We start from the raw sequence: 19781 nt of genomic DNA on the forward strand, positions 1-19781 counted from the left end.
TGCAGTTACTTTTACTGTTTTCTGCTATCTTCTCGACTCTGATAGAGTTAACTAGATGAAGATGGCCTTACATGCTAAAACGTTTTGACCCTATGGTCAGCGTGGTTCATGCTGATTATATTTTCATTATTATCACTTCCTTATTTTCGTTTCATTATATGCTCCAGCCTTGCCTCCCTTCCCTGATTAAGCGCAAGCCCTTTCTTACCATATGCACAGGCTGCTTGCTCCATGCCCGAGCAAGGACAGCAGAGCAGTTCTGGTGATGGTGACCAGGCTCAGCCAGAGAAGTCTGTTGTGACACACCTGACAAGGCTTCTCCCCGCTTCCCACTGCAGCCCTAGGTTCCTGCATGGTGCTTCGCTTCACTTCACTCTCCATTGCCTCTATTTCCTAATTTTTATTTGCAGTTTAGCCTGCTGGACAACTAAAACAGACTGATGGTTTAAGAACCATTTTTTAAAACATAGCTCTCCAAAACTATTTAATGAAGACTGGACCACCTAGCAGCCCCTTCAACAAGGCAGGCAGCTTTAAGCTGCCTCTCCTTTTTGAAGCACTTAGTAACCAGCTTCTGCTAAAGCCTAACCTCCACTGCAGCCAAGGGAGCCTAGTTTGGGACCTGCTCAATCTCCTCTCCACCTTTCCAACAGCTATCTTGCCCAGTCTGTGCTTCCCTGTATCTCTGGCAGATGCCTCTTCTATACCAGTTTAATTTTTTCCAGTTATCCTTACTTGGCAGGATGCCCCATCTAAGTATAACAGATGTTACAGGAGGAGAAGGCAACATGATGGTGTCCCCGCATGCTGATGTTAGGAAGAGTGCTCCAAATGTTCCCTTAGCAAGGGCCAGGAAAAAGAGGCCAGGTGCCAGAAGTCAGTCACAAGCATAGTGGGAGCAGCAGGCTTGCTGTACTGCTCCACGTGACAGGAACCTCTCCCAGTCAGGCACAATTGCATCATTCACTTCATACCCCACTTTCCCTCCTTTATCACCCTCATGTCCTCCCAAAGAAGTGACCAGCTCCTATTCATACCTCCAGTTACTGGCCCTGGTTTTGGTGACCCCTCTTTGGAGTTTATGATATGGTTGCCGTGGTGACTGTCCTTTGGTCAAAGACCCACAAAGCCACTTTTTCCTGTTTTATTCTCTACAAGGTCTAGCAGTTTCTCATACCTTCATCTGTTAGCGCAGTCCTGAGAATCAGCAGCCCCTTGGTTATTCCTTTCCCTTGGGTATCTGGAATGGCTGGCAGTTTCCCACATTGCTATCCTGGTAAATGCATATATGACCTGAGCATTGCTTTAATCTCAAGAATAGTTTTACAGTTCCTTGCATTGCTGTCTTGTTAGTATAGCCATATAGCCAGGGCAGGCCATTTACTCACAAACCTTGATACAGTCTAGAGGAGCAGATGAATGACAAGCACATAACAGAAACTTTTAGTTGTATACCACTTGCCTAGCCTTGTATCATCACTGCAGGACTGGATGAACAAGAGGAGTCTTCCTTAAAAAAGGGAAACTGTAGCATTTACCACTCAGATGCATGCAAATATTTACACCCAAGACCACATATCCAAGGATGGTCTCTAAATGGGGGTAAAGTGCTATAGCCATCTAGTGGCAGACTATTTTATTAGGCCTGGGTAGTCTTGGTAACTGAGAACTATTCGCACGTATCATTTTACATAATGTGTATACATGCACAAAATACCAATTTTCCAAAGTGCAATGATACAAAAGGCTGTTAAATGCTGGGAAAACAAGCATGCTGTTATTAACAGTGTCATGTTAAGCACTAGAATATATCAGTGACGGCACTACAGGACAAAGCATAGCATGCCACATTGACCTCATGTTCTTGTTTGCTGTATGAGAGTGACTCTCATACTTCAGAAGTCCTCCTCCTTCCCAGTGACAATATCTGTGTCACTGTGTCTTCTAAGTAGAGGGGGAAAAAAAAATAAAAAAAAAAAAAAAAAAATCACTGTTAACTTGATCGTCTGGTCACTTTGTAGTAACTTTGATAAATCTGAAGTCTTCAAAAACAAAGAAATTCCTTGACTGAAAATGGAGGTGTACATAAATAAGCACAAAGCTAGCAATCTTGATAAGGCACCAAATCTAGCTACTAAACCTGAAACCTGTTTGTATGAAACATGTATGTAAAAAAGATTTTTAAAGCTTTGAAATATTTATTAATTCACAAAGAATATTTTCAAGGTAACATAATCAAAGTGAAATCTAACTTAAGAGATATAAGAATTCTGCAAAGTGCTGTAAGTAGCCTGGACGGTAACAAAATTGAGAATTGTGTGGAAGTTTATACACTTAAAGTCATCCCGGTACGCTGGCTGTATCCTGGTACTCCTGCTTAGGCTCCCACCAAGAATGAAGGTTGTGGTGGGAACTCAACAGTGGCTGAAATCCCCGAGCCTAACTAGACATCCTCCAACTGTTTAATATCAGTGCAAAAAGCAAGTACCTTGTACTCCACTTTAACAAAGTTAAATCACCTGTATCTGGTAAAGCAGAACAGGAGTCACCATATACCACCATAGAAAACAGCACTCTAACATATCATACTGACACAAATAGTTAAATGTAGTCAGATATTTTTTTATTGGAGAAGAGACCATTTTCAAGATGCAAAATACCCTCCCCACATTCAATAAATTTGTATCAAAGCAAATGAAATTTAAAAATATTTACATTAAAACCCCACCAAATGGCTTCAGTATTAATTTCCTGTGAAGTATCCTAGAACCTCTACCAAAATCAACAAAAAGATACCTCCAAAACTTCAATTTCTAGCAAGTCCAATCCTGTAACGGAACAGGTCCTCATGGATGCAAAAGGGTTACATACATACAGTGAGATACCCACAGAAGTGTTCTCCTTGCTGTGTAAATTAATTTTCAAAGAAAACATTCTTCACCAGACACATAACAGCATCTTTTCAGTATATTTGTTGGAAATAAATGCAACTCTTAACATCCTGTCAGGCAAGAAAGCTACGGTACTGTTGTCCCCTCTGAAGCTCTAAACATATGCTAAGAAAAATCAGTTGTTCCTCCCAGTACCAAACGGGAAGTACTCAGGGAATTCATGAATAATTTTTAGTGCTTCATTGTAGATTTCCAGATCTGAAACAGGGCAAAGAAAATGGTTATGATGCATAAGTTAAATTCCCCACAAGCAAGTGACAGCGTTAAAGCACTGCTTATTTTAAAGCAGTATAGCTGAGTGTTCCCAGCCCCTCTCATTCTCCCCAGTTTTCCCAAGGCAGCCGTGCTCCCATTACTTGCTTTCTGGAGCATTATTTTTAGTCACAGAAGGTCCAGTGCAAGGCAAGAACCACACGGTCAGGAGTGGGAGAATGACCAGATTGTGGCAATGATCTACACTGGCTCCAGCTTCAAGTCAGTCCCTACAGTTTGACAGTAAACCAGTATATTTTGTACAGAATTTTTGCCATGACACTCTCTTTTTCTATGTTCTACTCCATATCTGGCAGCTTGAAGACCTTATCTGGCTCTCCCTTCTTACTTATCAAAGAAGAGTTCAGAACACAAAATGAATTTTTCATAATGTATATTCTTACTTACCAAATGGACTTTTATCTTCCCTGAACTGGACATATGACACACACATGATGGTTGCCTGGTTTGTTACTCTTCCCACTACTTCAATAACTCCCGAGATCTCCTCCTCTAGCTAGAAAACATACCAAAATTGAAATTGGTTTTACCAAATTAGCTGCTGTCTCTACTGCACGGCAATTGAGCTAGGAACTCTTCACAACTGAAGGTTAAGGTTTGTTCACGACAACAGATTTTGTTCCATGTCAAACAATACAGTACTACTGAAGATCCTCCCTCCCCAAAAAAAGCCACAAAAGCCTTGAGCCACTTACAGATTTACAGTTTTTGTAACCGGCAATTCAGTACCAACTCAATAAAATCAGGAAATTTTATTATAATTATATAAAACTCTGTCCTTTAATCACTGAACAGAGACTAATCTAGGACACAGAGGGCAGAAGAATCCAGATTTTAATGCACTGCATTCAAACCTGAGTTGATTACTGAACTCTGTAAGAGCTAAGGAGTTTATCACACATGCCAGAGAGCAGTTCCAGTATTCCAGATTCAGGAGAAGAAATGATTTCTTAAGTAACCTGTCAGTAAGTGTTCAGAATACAAAGACATTGACAGTAACAAGCCTTTGGTTGAATTAAGAAAGAAACAAACAAACAAAAAAAGGCTAAATCTTACTCCAAAATCATACAGCTTGAATATGTTTTCTGTCTTTTTTAAGATACCCATTTTAAGACTGTGGTACTATTTCAGTACCGTTCTTCCAATATCTAACTCTAACTTTTCACTTCCTAGTAAGTTTCCTGGAATACGGCAATACATTCCCTCCCCATAATTTTCGGGTTCCCCGTTGAAAGAAGGAACTACACACACAAAAGAATCTATTAAGGCGGGGGGAGAGTAGAAGGCATTTTGATTAGCAAATCCTGGAATTCCTCCATTTACATAAGGCAAACCAGAGAGATGAAGCCCACATCACTTCCTCCTCCCCTACACACTGATACAGCAGTGGAACACAGACTGTGAAGTGCCCAATATCGCAGCTACGCATTTATGAAATTCACCCATTTACTTCGTTATGGCAAGTTGTGGAATCATTGGTCAGATTCTGACATCTGAAGTTTTGACAACCCAAGGAGGAAACCTTTTCACAAGATCAAGAAAAGAGTTAAGAGAAATGCAGAACTTGTAGGAAAGACATTTTCTTGCAGTTTGAAAATGAAGTCAGCAAACTTCACATATACAAGACAAAACTCTTTGCCAGATCAAATGTCATTTTTCATCAACAAGGAGAGACTCCTGTCTTGAAAGTGCAATTATTCCACACAGAAATGGTGAGATTTCTCAGTGTTTAACAACTCATTCAGAGAAAAAGATGTAAAGACTACAGACATGCTCAGTTAATCTAGAGCATTTGCCATCACAACGAAAATAATTCTTTAATTACATTTGCTAGAGAAAAAAAAATAATACTTAAAGACAGAAGAGAATGCCAGGGTGTTATTCCTTTAGTGATACGTGATAACCCAGAAAGCAGTATTTTTGTGCAGTAGTTATAAACATAGCTTATACCCATTGTGTTAATTACTTGATTTTTAAAATTTTTTTTAAGAAAGAATACTTCAAACTAACTGAAGCTTACTGGAATGCTATGGCAAGTGTTCTATGAGGATACAGACATGTCAACTCAAAAAACTTGAGAATACCATATTCTTGGGTTTTTTTGATTATCATCACAAAATATTCTGTTAGGCATATAAAGGCAATAAGAAAGAGGGAGGAAAAAGTGAAATTAAAATAAAGCTAATACCTGTAGTGGAACATATTACACTGTAAACAATGAATAGAGTGAGGCAAAGTAGCCAGACAGGGATGTGTCTGACAAGGAATGAGTTCTCTCTCTTAACACCAGCTGAAAATTGATGAAGACCAAAGCAGGTCATTAATACGAAGACTGCAAGTTAGCTGTAACTAGTTAAAAGTTAGTTAGTGAGAAGTTAGAATTAGTAAGATGCAGAGGCAATGAAACATAGGCAGAAAACGGAGAAATCATGGACTATTTTATTTTCCTGACTAAAAATGTACTACATGCCAAGGCACGCACACGTTACAGAAGGCACAAAATCTCAGGAAAAGAAGAGATGTATTTTTTTCCTGACCAAAAACTCAATACGTGCAAGGCATGCACAGGTTTCAGGAGGGACGACACCTCCGGCATCCACAAGAGGCAACACCCAGTACTTCCAAAGCATTCCTTAACTTACAGGTTCGCTCAGCTCCACAGTCGTATGTTTTCCTTCTCCATCCGAAAGCACGAAAAGCTTCCCAGAAGGATGAATCTACAAAAGATGTTACGCCCGCGCGCTCAAAAGGCAGCCGTAAGCGGTTACGGGTTTCAGTGCCTCAACCAGAACCGCGCAACGGGCCTTTCTCAGAGAGAACCGACCGTTAACGGCCGCCTCCCGGCCTGACTGGAGCCGCCAGCCTCCCTCAGACCAGGGGGCAACGAGCCGCGCCAGGTAAGGCGACAGCCAACCCACACAGGTGTCCCCCCACCTCCCTACAGGGCCTCAGCAAGGCGACACAGAGCCACCCCCTCCCCCGAGGCCCCGCAGCGCGGCCCAAAGGGCGGCAGCGCCCCGCCAAGGAGATCCACGGACCTTCTCGACGCGGCCCACGAAGCAGACGGGCTGCCCGATGTGCTGCGCCAGGTGGCCGGTGGCGATGCGGCGCCGCGGCACCTCATACAGGTCGGCCATCTCAGGGCGATTTCCCGCCCTTCGGCGGAGGAAGGGGGGCGGGGAGGGGGGGGCGTTACCCTTGGCAACGGGAAGGCGGGGGGAGGGAAGGAAGTGTCGGGGCGGGATTTCCTCTTCGCCTGACGCGACCCGGAAGCGGCGGCGGCGGCGGTCGTCGGTAAGCGGCGGCGGCGGTAGCGGGTGGCCGGGTCCGTTTGTGACAGTGGAGCGGGTATTGCCGCGGCGGGGAGGCCGGCGGGGGGCTGAGCCTCCCCCTGAGGCTCAGTCCCCCGCCGGCCTCCCCGCCGCGGCGCCATCCAATGTATATTTTGTCATTTAATCCTTTTTTTCCCCCTAAATTACCCCTTATTTTCCCTCCCCTAACGGCACCGTTTCCCCTCACCCTTTAAATACTCGCTCCCCTCCGGTCACCGCTGCCCAAGCCGAGCGCTCCCGTCACCGGCCTGTTAACAACCCCTGGCGTCTTTTGCAGGCCGGAGTTGACATTCGAAACGTTGCGCATAACGGCTGTGATACCCAGGCGTTCCCAGTATAAACTGGGAGAGCAGTGGCTGGAGAGAAACCTCGAAGAAAGGGATCGGGGGGGTGCAGGTTGAGAATAAGCTCAACGTAAGTCAGCAGTGTGCCCTGGCAGCCAAGAGGGCAAAACACATCCTGGGTAGAACCAGCTGGTCAAAAGACACATTTATCCCACTGTATTCAGTGTCGGTGCGGTCTCAGCTGGAGTACTGTTTGCAGTTTTGTGCCCTGTAATTTAAGAAGGATGTTCAGGTCCTTGAATGCATCCAGAGGAGGGCATAGACAAGTGTACTCTTCACTGGGTTAAAAACTGGCTGGATGGCCATGCCCAGAGAGTTGTGATTAATGGTGTGAAATCCTCTTGGCGGCTGGTCACCAGTGGTGTCCCTCAGGGCTTAGTTTTGGGGCCAGTTTTGTCTAATATCTTTATCAAAGACCTGGATGAGGGGATTGAGTGCACCCTCAGTAAGTTTGCAGATGATACCAAACTAGGTGGGAGTGATGATCTGCTTGAGGGTAAGAAGGATCTACAGAGGGACCTGGACAGGCTGGATCGATGGGCCAAGGCCAACTGTATGAGGTTTAATAAGGCCAAGTGCCGGGTCCTGCATTTTGGTCACAACAACCCCAGGCAACGCTACAGGCTTGGGGAAGAGTGGCTGGAAAGCTGCCCGGCAGAAAAGGACCTGGGGGTGCTGGTGGACGGCCAGCTTAACATGAGCCAGCAGTGTGCCCAGGTGGCCAAGAGGGCCAACAGCATTCTGGCTTGTATCAGGAATAGCGTGGCCAGCAGGAGTAGGGAAGTGATCGTGCCTCTGTGCTCGGCACTGGTGAGGCCTCACCTCGAGTGCTGTGTTCAGTTCTGGGCCCCTCTGTACAAGAGGGACATTGAGGTGCTGGAGCGTGTCCAGAGGAGAGCTACCAGGCTGGTGAGGGGTCTGGAGACCAGATCACATGAGGAGAGGCTGAGGGAGCTGGGCATGTTTAGCTTGGAGAAGAGGAGGCTGAGGGGAGACCTCATTGCCCTCTACAACTACCTGAAGGGAGGTTGTAGAGAGGTGGGTGTTGGCCTCTTCTCCCAGGTGAATAACGACAGGACCAGAGGAAATGTTCTGAAGTTGTGGCAGGGGAGGTTTAGATTAGATATTAGGAAGAATTACTTTACTGAAAGAGTGGTCAGGCCCTGGAACAGCCTGCCCAGGGAGGTGGTTGAGTCACTATCCCTAGAGGTATTTAAGAAACATGTAGTTTTGGCACTTCAGGGCCTGCTCTAGTGACAGAGATTGTAGGGTTGGTTTTTTTTGTGTGTGTATGGTTGGACTCGATGATCTCAAAGATCCTTTCCAACCATGAAGATTCTATGATTATGTGAAAGCTGGTGAAAGGGCTGGAAGGAGTGTCCTAATGAGGAGCAGCTGAGGACTTTGTCTAGTTTGGAGAGAAGGAGGCTGAGGAGTGACCTCATTGCTCTCTCCAGCTTCTTGAGGAGGGCAGGTGGAGAGGGAGGTGCTGAGCTCTTCTCCCTGGTACTCAGTGACAGGGCATGTGGGAGTGGTTCAAAGCTGCACCATGGGAGGTTTAGACTGGACATTAGGAAGCATTTCGTTACCAAGAGGGTGGTCAAACGCTGGAACAGGCTTCCCAGAGTGGGGGCCGATGCCCCAAACCTGTCAGTGTTTAAGAGGCATTTGGACAATGCCCTTAATAACATGCTTTAGCTTGTGGTCAGGCAGTTGAACTAGATGATCACTGATCCTTTCCACCTGAACTATTATGTTCTGTTCTATTGTATTAATTTAATTTAATTTATTTTCATTTCACCATTAAAGAGCTTACACTCCATCCCCATGGTCAGAGCAACTGATGGACATAGGACAGAGCTAGCATCTGGACATGGCACTCTCACCATGCATCTTGCCTTTTTCCATGTGTGTTCCACGACTGTCCCTTGCGTGGAGAGGTTCCTCCCAATTTGCCTTGCAGCAAAGGTGGCTAATGGTATCCTGGGCTGCATTAGATGCATCCTTGCCAGCAGCTCAAGGGCAGTGATCCTTCCCCTCTGCTCAGCACTGGCGAGGACACACCTGGAGCACTGCATCCAAGTTCTGGGTACGAGAGACGTGGGCATACTGGAACGAGTCCGGTGAAGGGCCACAATGATGATTACAGGACTGGAGCATCTTACGTATGCAAAAGGCTGAGAGACCTGGGACTGTTTAAACTAGTGAAGGCTCGGGGAGATCTTATTAATGCGTATAAATACCTGAAAGGAGGATGCAAAGGGGATGGAGCCAGGCTGTATTCATTGGTGCCCAGAGGACAGGACCAGAGGCAGTGGGCACAAACTGAAACACAGGAGGTTCCCTCTGAACGTAAGGGAGCACTTTTTTTGCTGTTAGAGGGACTGAGCACTGGCACAGATTGCCTAGGGAGGCTGTGGAATCTCCATCCTAGGAGATATTCAAAAGCCATCTGGACGTGGTCCTGGCTAACCCAGCTCTAGGTGTCCTGCTTAAGCAGGGGGTTGGACACGATGACCTCTGGAGGTCCCTTCCAACCTCAGCCATTCTGTGGTTCTGTGATTTGCTTTCCATTTCCAGGACTAGTGTTTCAGGAAATACTTGAGAAAATCTAACTCTGTCCTGACTTAAAAGGGTGATCCCAACACTGCTTATGTGCTAGCTGTCTCTTCTAACCAGCGGCAAGTTAGTTCAGCTTGCTAACCAGCACAAAGGGGGTTTTGTTTGTTGGCTGGGTTAGTGTTGTGATGGCTCAGCAAGCTCAATCATTACCGTCAGAAACTGTGCAGAACCACCATGTGGCCAGGAAGGGGTGTGCTGTGGGGTTATATCTTTGATGAGATGTAGCTGGTCCTCATCTCCTCAGTGTCACTAGGCCATTCACCTTTTCAGTAGTTTATTTGCAAGAGAATATCCTCATCTCCTTAGCATATCTTTAGAGATTTTAAAGGAGAGATGTTATAAATGTAACAGTTGGAGCAAGATGCAGCAGACTGCTGCAAAGTGTCTCTTCTAGGGCTATTTGTCTGCAACATGTTAAGGGTCAGCTGTTAGAAAAACATGTTGTGGAAGTGCGTACTTCCAGCTTACTTTGCAGCTGTTGAAGGTTTGCAGTCAAGAGAGAACTGTGTGCAGGAAAACAAGGAAGTTTCAACCTCTTGAGTATTGTATCTAATAAACACCTAGCTTTCTATTTTAGCATTTTCTGTCTTCAGGTTTTTTAATGTTGACATCAGTTTGAGTACCGTTATTTCAATCCTGGCTCTGCCTTTGTCACCTATGCTTTTATTGTCTGACTTGATTGTGGTTGATTTTTTATGATTCAGCATCTTTGAGTGTTTTTATACTATGGTAATGTGGGTTGCATAGTTCTTGGTCTTTCTGCTTCCCTTAAATTTTATGAAAACTTTAAATATTCCCATTTTATGTAAGTAAAAAAGTATTTGTTAGTGTTTTGTTATATGTATATACCTTTTTTGTATTTGTGTTTCTGTTGATGCTAACATTCCTTTCTTCTGTTTTCAAGAAGCACAAACTAAAGGAATATGACTAATATTAATGCCAGATAAAAGAAATGATATGTTGCTGTGGTTTTTTTTTTCTTCTTTACGTAGTAACTTACACTAGGCCAAAAGCTTTTAAACTGTTCTTTCAGTGTCACAGAGAAATCTTTTCGACATGCATGTTCATGGCTCTTAAATTGGTTGTTTTCATGTCATAAGCAGGGCTGTAAACATCTTGCTCTTTTTCTGATTGCTACTTTATTGGTAAATCACAGCAGATGCTAATATGGAAGAGAGAATTGCTCTGACGCCCTCTGTTTTCTCCTTCCATAGATTATATAGTTTAAACTACTAGATGTGAAATTATTCTGGTTCTTTCTTTAAGGTCAGCTTTGTATCTTGTTCTGACCTCATTTCATCATTTATGCAATTACCGGCAGTGCCACTGCAATTCTGCTTTGCTGTATTCCTGGGCATCCTCTCTTTATCTTAGTCTGCATCTTTGGTGTTTTTAATATTAAATTACCTTTCTCCTCCTATCACTTGTGAACATGCAGGAAAAAGCTTAAAAGTAATGCTAAATATGCTAGGATCTTCATTGTATAGAAAAATGTTATTGGGTTTAAGGTATCGGTTTGGCTCAAAGGTCACCCATACTTCTTGTCAAAGGAGACTGACAAAATGCAGGAGGAATAAATTAACCCCTTTGTGCAGCTCTGTAACTCATCTTTGTCCAATCCCAAGTACGTTCTCAGAGCCTCACAGAAAGACCAAAATATTTTTTGCAGCATCACAGAATTGCTATAGTTCACAGTTTATTACTTGCTAATGACTGAAGTGGTGCCAAAAGCATTATTCTTAACTATCAGCGATTGAGATTGGAGAAAGAAAAAATTGTGTTCACTTTTTGGTGAGGGGGAAACATGAGGAGAAGGGAATTGCATATTCCTACCAAGGGAGATTTTTATCTTTAGGCAGTGAATTCAATTTCAGCTCTCCTATAGAAATAAAATTAATCCCATCTGGAAGGGAAAAGTGCTGTGCTATATAGGAGAAATTACTGCAGGAACGTGGCACTATCTCTGAATGGCGGGTGTATTTTCTGTGATTTTGTGCTGACAGCTTTAAAAAAAACCCACACAGCTAAGTGCTTTTTTCTCTAGTCTGTGTGACCATGCATGCAGGTCCACAAACTTCAAATTTAATTTTTACTCTGAAATTATACTTGTGCGGAAACTGGTTTTTCTCAGCTTTTGTTAACTGAAACCTCATCTTATCTAGAAGTAGTAAAACTCCAGCCTGATTCTGCAAGTGCTTAAACTGTGTTCTTATCTTCAAGAGCCTGAGTGTTTCCATTCAACTCTGTGTTTCTTTGTTGGACAGGGGCTTTGTTCTGTTTTTAACATGTAATTCAAGAAATTTAGTGGTTGCATTTTCCGTTGCTGGAGAGATTTATGTTTACTTTTGAAGTACCACAGTTGATAAAATTCTTAAGAGAGCAAATATCACAAATGTCTCAGCATTGCTTGTTCTACAGCTTTTCCTTTACCTATGCCATACCGTATACAGCTCTACTTTTTGTTTGTGGCCCCTTTCTATTTTGTTAGTTGTTCTTTGTTACTTAGTTTAAACTTAATATTGTGTTCAGCAAAGGTGCTGAAATACTGCAAGTAGTAGTTGGCAAGCTCCTTCCTCCACATTGGTTACGCAGACCTGTGAGATCTACAAGCACAAGTTTTATTTCTAAGTGGTGAACACCCAGAGAAGGAAACAGCCTCACTATGTTAGTCTTTTTAATAGATGGATTCCTTACCACCTCCCCAACATTCACAATCACAAAATACAACAAACACTGTTTTCTTACTGCTGGACCAGTGTTTTTAAACAGTGTAAGAACTTGAGGCCTGAGTTTAGGGGGTACTTTTGTTTGCTTTGTTTGTTTTTCTGCTTCAAGCAAAAGGATGTGTAGGGGTTTTTGTTTTGTTTTCTGTTTGAGAAATACTGCTGGCAGTGGACTTAAGTTAAAGCTACTTCAGAAACTGAAAACTAGAAAGTAAAGATCAAGACTCATGTATGTAGATAAAATGAATTTTCTGGAGTTTAGAAAAGATTGGGATACTCAGGCTGCCTTCTGTCAATGAAAAGAAAACATCTAGTATGTGAAAGTGCTTGTAACATTAATTTGCTAGATCAGATTGTACTGATTGTTAATTTACTCTGAACTGAAATGTCTGTTGTCCTTTAAGCAGTGAAATTTAGGTATGTTAAATATGCAGTATTTAAAAGGTGACATATGTGTGGTTTCCTGTAGGGCTCTTTTGTGCCATGTACATACAGATTAAGATGCTTTTCTTTGTGCAAGAAAGAAGGGAAGAGGAACACTTATGTGATAGAGCTGAAGACTGTACAGTAATGCAGATCTCAAAGAAAAAAATGGGATTGGAGCAACTGCAGCACTGGCACCTGAAGTGGCTGACTGGAATCTGAGCCTTTACGAAAGCTATCTGTAAGATTTAATGCATCAAGTTGATTTTACTTCTAGTTGTTGCACACTTAGGATGAAGGTTAAATTGCATTTTAAACTGTTCCACAACTGCCTCTCCTTCATACATCATCGGAGCAGAAACCTGACTCTTGAGCATTACAGCACAGGTTTTTACCACTTGAGCTATGGGACTGACAACCCTAATTGGTTGCAGGAGAAGACTTATTCCCCGAGGGCTGAAAAAGGAATATGCTGCTGGCGCCATGTGTTGAGCCTGGGTGTGGGGGAAGGTAACGAATAAATGAGGTAATTAGGAGTTTCTACTGTGTAATCTCCACGGAACTGGAAATATCAGTATTTCATGTGGTAAGGTAGGAAAACAAGCAAAAAGAAGTAAGGTGCAGATAAGTAACATTTTTTTAATTACTGCATACCTGGGACTGGATGGTTTGTTCTGTTCTTCTGTACATCCGTGTAGTTTATTTGGTTGCTAGAAATGGCACTGCGTCAGCATAAGCAAGCAGTAGCTGGCCAGCCTGCAGGGTATTCAGTCTTTAAGTCTCAGGTGTCAGGCCACAGTTTGAATCATTTCTGCTTTTGCCATGTTCTCTTTATATACTGTTTCTGAAAGCCAGTGCTTACACTTCATACTGGACTTTCTGTGATCTGGAGTATGGAAGTGTTTGCTATTGCTTGTAACAGCAGAGTGTGAGGCAGCTTATATCTGTTGAGTAGTCAGTGTTGATTGTGCAGTTAATTGCGACAGGTCACTGGCTAGGGGAAAAAGTGTCTTGCTTGTGGTACCATGAATATTTGGGTGGGAAGTGAGGAATTCTGGCAAATAATTAATCCAGGATTTTTATCTTTCTTTCTTTTATTTTTCTTTAAATCCAAACACTACATGGTAGCACTGTTCTCTCTTTCCCACCTTCTAAAGATTCTTTTTTGTTAAATTTAGTGTGAAATAATGTTATCAAAACTTGACACTGTACAGCCCTTTTCTTTAGACTGGACTCCTTTCCTCTGTTGGAGGTGTTTATTAGATGTTGCTGTAGGGTTCTCAGTCCCTTCTCCTTTAAATGTTGGTGTCTGCAAAGTAAATCAAGATTCTGCTCCTCAAACTCTACTTCAAATGTGAAATGACATTATTCTACTTCTCCCAGTTTTATATTGGTATTTTAGTAGCGAAGAGCTTCATGTACCTTACTTTAAACCTTCCTCTCTGTGTTTGGCATACAGCATGTTTCAGCCAGACCACAGGCTGCTCTGTAGGTTGGCCTTGTCCAGTGGTCCAAGTGGTCTGAGTTCAGCCCTCGGAGGCTGGAGGGAAGCACACCTTCAAGGGGTGGCTGCTGCTGCCATGCCTTTATAGTTCTATTGGTTGTTCTTCGCAAGAGCTTCCTTATAAAGCTTTTCTTTTAACTTTTCGTGGGAGAAACTTCTTAAGTCTACATCTCAAGGTTCAGAATAATTAGAGAATTTGCTTAGAAGAATGTTCCATGATGTATCCATGTTTATGGACTGGTTCATAGGACTGAATTTTGTAAAAGCTGGCCCAACTGCCTGTCTTTTGGCTAATGCTCGTGGGGGTTTTAATATGAATTTGTCCTTTTTAAGCTATTCCAAATTGCTTCTATGTAATCTTCCAGTCTTGAGAGAGAAGAGATACTGAGCATAATCTTTTGCAGTTAATGTTTTAATCCCACTGGTTTCCTTGTTGTGTTCTAGCTGTTGTAAACTCAGAGTTCTTAGCTGCTTTGGAAGATTCTTTTAATGAATTTTTATGAAAAATTTGCAACATATAATTTTGTTGCAGTTTCTTTTAAGGGAATCAGTGGTAACTGTTAATCAAATATACCCAAGTGTTAACCTGTCTCTAAGATCGCAAACTGGAAAAATGAAAATAGATAAGATGCTAATATTGTAGGGGTTAGTAGGTCTTTTTAATTGATGCACAGACACCTAAGTATTCCTGCATTATAAAGTTGCATTTTCTACAGGACCATGTTTTGGACTTCAAAGTTTAGATGCTTTAGAACTAACTCCGAAACGTTGTTACACAAACTTTCTCATCAAAGTAGCAGAAAAATATGGAAAGATACTGGATAAATGTTGAAGGGAGTTTCCTTCTTTCACTTTCCTTTAGAAAGGTTGAAGTTGTTTGAGTTTTTTTTGATTGTTCCACTCCATTCATAACTTTACAGAAAACGACTTTTATACTTCACTTTCTTTTTGCCTATTGAAGTCAATTGCTACATCAAGAAGGTAATCTGTATGACATACAAATGCCTGATATTTCAAATATGGTAATAAAAATTAAGCTGTAATATCATGTGTGGCCTTTGGCATGGTGTGAACTTCTTATGGTAAATTATGTTATCTTATTTAACATGTTTTGTCTTCATTTTAGATAACGACTTAGAAGAAAAAGAAAAAAAGAGGCTATGTTCAGCTTCTTCCGAAAAAGTCAAGATTCAAAGAAGGTTACAGTGCCAGAGAGAGAAGCAGATGGATTTGTTATTGTGGGTAAGTGGTGTTTCTCTATAAAATGATTCTTCTCATCTTTGAAATGTAAAAATTTCTTTGAGATGCGTAGACCAGATGAAATGTTAAGAGAAGCCATGATAAAAATTGTTCAGAATTCTTACTTTTCCTGAAGGAGTTCATATTCCTAGTCTAATCATTTGGACTAAATAGCAGAAGTTTTATTTCCATGGGTACGAACTCTTATTCAGGAGCCTTGAAAATGTAGTTTCTTGTTTTCCTCTCATGTTGTGAGCAAGAAGTTACATCTTTACAAAACAAGGAAGCTCAAAGCTGAGGCTTCTAGCTTTATGATTAGAGTTGTGGAAAGAGGAAATCTTATTGCAGTCGTTAGAGGACTGGTTTTTTTCAGGTTACTTGCTTTTAGTGTTACCTCCAAAGTCTTTTTATGTTAGAAGCCAAGAAGCATCTGTGTCTTTCACAATCTGACTTATGCTTAGTTTGATGGAAATTAAGAAGTATAGGCTTTTCAAAGTCTTTTTGTTATTTGAAAACTAATCTGAAGTGTACTCACCTGTGAACTGGCTAAATTTGCAACTTTAATCAAGCTCTTTCACAGTCTTGTAGGATGGCTAAAGCATGCAGAAAATAAAGAATTTATTGCTGTCATGCTGTAACTGATAATTTTCTTTTTCCTCTTTTGAAAATTTGTGTTTTCCTCCTTGTAAATCTGTCATCATCAATGTTCAGCTTCTGCTGCTCTGGTGTACTGACTTGTTCTTATCAGGAATCTTACAGTGTTTTTCTATGCAAGTGTTACTTTTTCTTGAGCATTTTCAAGTCATGAAAGCCTCTACATCATCAAAAGCTAACAATATGAGAGACTACTGGAACTCTTTCTGAGGAGAACGAACTTACATTCTTTGTAATAGCACTCCATTAAAACAAATCTGGTTTCACATCTGTGACTCTGTGTTGTCATGTTTAGTGGTTGCCTTCCACTGGGTTTTGTTCATCTGCACTGGTTTTGATGGTTACATGAAATCACTCCAGCATTTGCATTGTGGAAGTGTCAAAGGACACACATCGTCGTCCCAAAAAAGTCTGGAGATCATTTAGAGTTTCAAATTCTGTAAGAGGCAGAGTTCTACGCCCAAACGTTAATTATGTCCCACAATTTCTGATCCTGATTCTGCACTCAATTTAGCTTCACTACTTTTTCCTGAAATGCTGTCAGTAACTATTTAAACTTTGTTCGTATAAATTCATATTAAATTAATCTGTAAAATTAAACTTAAGTACTATTAATTTTGCTTGAATCTTCTCTTATTTTATTTCTATTTTTTATTATTTTTTGCTCAGACAAGTTAATTTAGCGACCTGCAACGAAATGGACTGTAATTTCATCTTAACTAACTTTTACTGGGCAGAGGAATTGCTGTCAACCTTGTCAGCGGAGCATATCACTGTTTTACTAGATGGAGGTAGTTGCAGAATTATAGGTCAGCACTTAAGTAGGTACTTATCTAGAAGTTTTGTTTGTCTAGGAATAGTGGCAGTCCAAGAAAAAAAACAAAAAACAAACCCACAACACTTAGCTATTCTGCTAGTTACTTTTTTATTACTCAGATGGGAGGTTTTGAAGCTTTTTTTAAAGTTGGGTGTAAAATATTCTAGAATACCAGCACTAAATGTCTTTAATAAATCTCAGTAGGATTATAGGACCATTAGTGTGAATACTGGTGTAGGCTGTGAACGCTCTTGAAGGGAGTAAGAATTTAATTTCTTATGTTTTAAGTTGGTTCCTAAACCCAGTCTTTCATTCAATGCATGTAAGAACCAAAAGCCTAGTTTGCTGATAATCTGTGGACATGGGAGGAAGTGCTTTGCTTTCCTTTCCTGGAGAATGAAGAGAAAAAATGCATCCTTAGGGGATGCTGTCTCCTGATATCCACTGTTGTGGTCAGGAGAGCTTGTCTGTCACAAATCCCTTGCAAGATTGTTCACACCTTGCACCACTGATAGAGCAGCCAGGAGTCTTACTGTAAGTCCGAATGAGACCTAACAAGAAAAAATCAAATGCCTTGTCCGTTAAAGTATGAAAGAAATCTATTCAGTAATGTAGTGAGAGTACTGAGCATCACAATTAAATGTAGATAATTGTGATTTTCCTAACAGTATTGAATTATTTTAATCTCTTTCTATATCATCTGATATTTGAAAAAGAGGGAAGAGGGTTTGATGCTTCACCAGAGCTATCACCCTGTCAAATCTAGAGGATCATTTTTTTTGTTTTCAATTTTTTTCTTAACTCCTCCAAGTCCTGTTATATATTGTGATACTTTAAATCTATCTTTGCTTGTAGAATATCAATGGATTTGGATTTTCAGTATCTGAATACCTATTCTTTGACTAGAAAGATGATCCATAAAAACACCAGAAGCAACAAACCCAACTTTGCAGTATAGTAGCTGAAAGAAATTCTCTATTTTAGCTTTTGGGGCAAATATTGCTTGTGTGGGAGTCAAGAAAAAAAAAATCATAATTCACTTACTACCAAATAAATACAAAATGTAATTTTCTACCAGGGACTGAAGCATTTTTATGTCTAACTACCAGTTCACTTATTTTCCAGATACTGGTCATCTCATCTGTTCATGAAGCTGTAAAAGTAGTGCTTGTTCTGTAACAAGCGTAACTATCACTCTGAAAAGGGAAAAGAGGCTTATCAAATATACACAACACATGCAATTGGTTTTGATGAGTGAATCAATTGCAGAAATACAAAAAACGTTTCAGAGGTTTGCCTGATCATCGTAAATTGTTTTTAAAGTTAACATTCTGAATGCCAGAATTCAGAAAACAAGTAAATTTTCAGTTAGCTTGGGAATTTTGAAGAGTAGTAGTTTTTAAGGAATTTCTCATGTTTTGTGGCTTTTGTTATAGAAAATAAATTCCAGATTGCCATCCATTCCTACTGTTGCTAGCCACAGAGGAGATGACAGGTTAGTGCTAATATTTTGGTTTGGCACACAGCTAAAAATCTCCCATCAGATGGCAAAGATGCATGCAACTGGTAGTCCTAACCTCAGTCTAAGATGAGGAATTGAAAAACTGAGGCAGCAATGCTGCTTCCCATGTGTGTTTTGCAAGAAGGTCAGAAACTCTGCAAACATCCACATGGTACTGATGGTTTCTCTGGGGTGGGTGGTGAGTCCTTTTTTCTTGAAGACAACTGAAATATCATAGAATCACAGAATGGTTTGAGTTGGAAGGCACCTTTAAAGATCATCTAGTCCATCTTCCCTGCCATGGACAGGGACATCTTTCACTAGATCATGTTGTTCAAAGCCCCATCCAACCTGACCTTGAACACTTCCACTGATGGGGCATCCACAACTTCTCTGGACAACCAGTTCCAGTGTCCCATCACCCTCATTGTGAGAAAAATAATAATAAAAAAATCACTTATCACAGAATATTGTTCCGTATGTGATCTTTAAAAAATACTGCTAAATATTAATTTTGTTTTCAAGTTTAGTTCAAGGTGCTGCTGTGCAGGATCTTAGTTACTTTTTCAGAAAAATCTGAAGTAAGCTAGTGTGGGAGCAGCAAGTGCCAGTGGCTCTGCCAGGCAGGGGAGCCTGCAGCCAAGCAAGGGTGCCAGGAGGCCAAAGGCCTGGGGAGAGACCTCGCCAACAAGGGCTGCAGTCCCATCTTGCCTAAACAAGGACAGAAGAGCACTCGGTGCACTTGGGGCTGGACAACCCGTTTGGTTGTATTGTCTCTCACTACCATCTGGAGGCAGCACAGTTCTCCGAGGAGCTCTTGGTCTGAGCCTTTAACCATGCCTGAGTTCAAGTCTACTTTGTTTATTTTTAAATTGTGTTTTAAAGAGCAATCTGTTTCATGGATTTAAGAGTTGTTGGGTTTTGTGTTTTCTTTCAGGGATCTTTTTATATGGTAAATTGGAATGGAGTAAATGGCTTGGAGAAGCTGGTGCTGATAAGCCTGACTTGTAAATCTGTTTAACTTCTGTTTCTTCCTTGAACTTAGGAAAGCTTCCTGTTTCAGTTTTTTACATGTAAATTAACATGGATTTTCAATACTGACCAATGGCTTTTAAGTCAGAGCTCTGCTCTGCCTCAGGTGCACATCCCTAACAGGTGGTAGGGAGTATTGTTATTGACTTCGAGGGAGCATTTGACTGCCACCTGAAGGTTGTTTTCTGAGATTCAGTAATTTTGGTGTAGAGTTTTTCAAAATTTCAAAAGTACCCAAGGAAAAAAAAACAGGCACGGGACTCTTGTCAGAGTGGAGTGACTGTCCCAGATAACAGGGAGACTATTGCCATGATCAGCAGGAATTTTACAATGAAGATATACTCCTGCTCTGTAAACCTCCCTTTT

General features: G+C 41.4%; 2 protein-coding genes across 6 annotated transcripts in view; one reads left to right on the forward strand and one right to left on the reverse strand.

Annotated features, from left to right (window-relative positions):
• Positions 1-1604: 1604 nt before the first annotated feature.
• RPA3 (replication protein A3) lies at positions 1605-6432 on the reverse strand. Its single transcript, XM_074574745.1, has 4 exons — positions 6263-6432; positions 5867-5941; positions 3612-3720; positions 1605-3149 (listed from the first exon to the last, which is right to left on the reverse strand). The coding sequence occupies exons 1-4, from the start codon at positions 6359-6361 to the stop codon at positions 3067-3069; spliced, it is 366 nt and encodes a 121-aa protein (XP_074430846.1). The 5' UTR covers positions 6362-6432; the 3' UTR covers positions 1605-3066.
• Positions 5467-19781, forward strand: part of UMAD1 (UBAP1-MVB12-associated (UMA) domain containing 1) — an 83172-nt gene continuing 68857 nt past the window's right edge. The window contains exons 1-3 of one of the 5 annotated variants that reach the window (XM_074574742.1): positions 6491-6518; positions 6834-6970; positions 15299-15414. In XM_074574742.1, coding sequence (XP_074430843.1) covers positions 15333-15414 — 82 coding nt within the window. In that variant the 5' untranslated portion in view covers positions 6491-6518; positions 6834-6970; positions 15299-15332. Of the gene's footprint in view, positions 6122-6459; positions 6550-6833; positions 6971-12769; positions 12910-15298; positions 15415-19781 lie in introns of those variants that run through there. The other 4 variants (XM_074574743.1, XM_074574744.1, XM_074574740.1 and 1 more) reach the window with 4 other exon arrangements.

This window comes from Larus michahellis, chromosome 2 (assembly GCF_964199755.1).
Source record: "Larus michahellis chromosome 2, bLarMic1.1, whole genome shotgun sequence".
Lineage (NCBI taxonomy): Eukaryota > Metazoa > Chordata > Aves > Charadriiformes > Laridae > Larus > Larus michahellis.

What these genes read in the sequence shown, in the direction of transcription:
- RPA3 (XM_074574745.1), bottom strand. Translation starts at nt 6,361, where the DNA reads ATGGCCGACCTGTATGAGGTGCCGCGGCGCCGCATCGCCACCGGCCAC. An exon ending in TCGTGGGCCGCGTCGAGAAG is followed by an intron (nt 5,942 to 6,262) that starts GTCCGTGGATCT and finishes CATCTTTTGTAG; the next exon opens with ATTCATCCTTCTGGGAAGCT. An exon ending in CTGTGGAGCTGAGCGAACCT is followed by an intron (nt 3,721 to 5,866) that starts GTAAGTTAAGGA and finishes TATGTTTTCTAG; the next exon opens with CTAGAGGAGGAGATCTCGGG.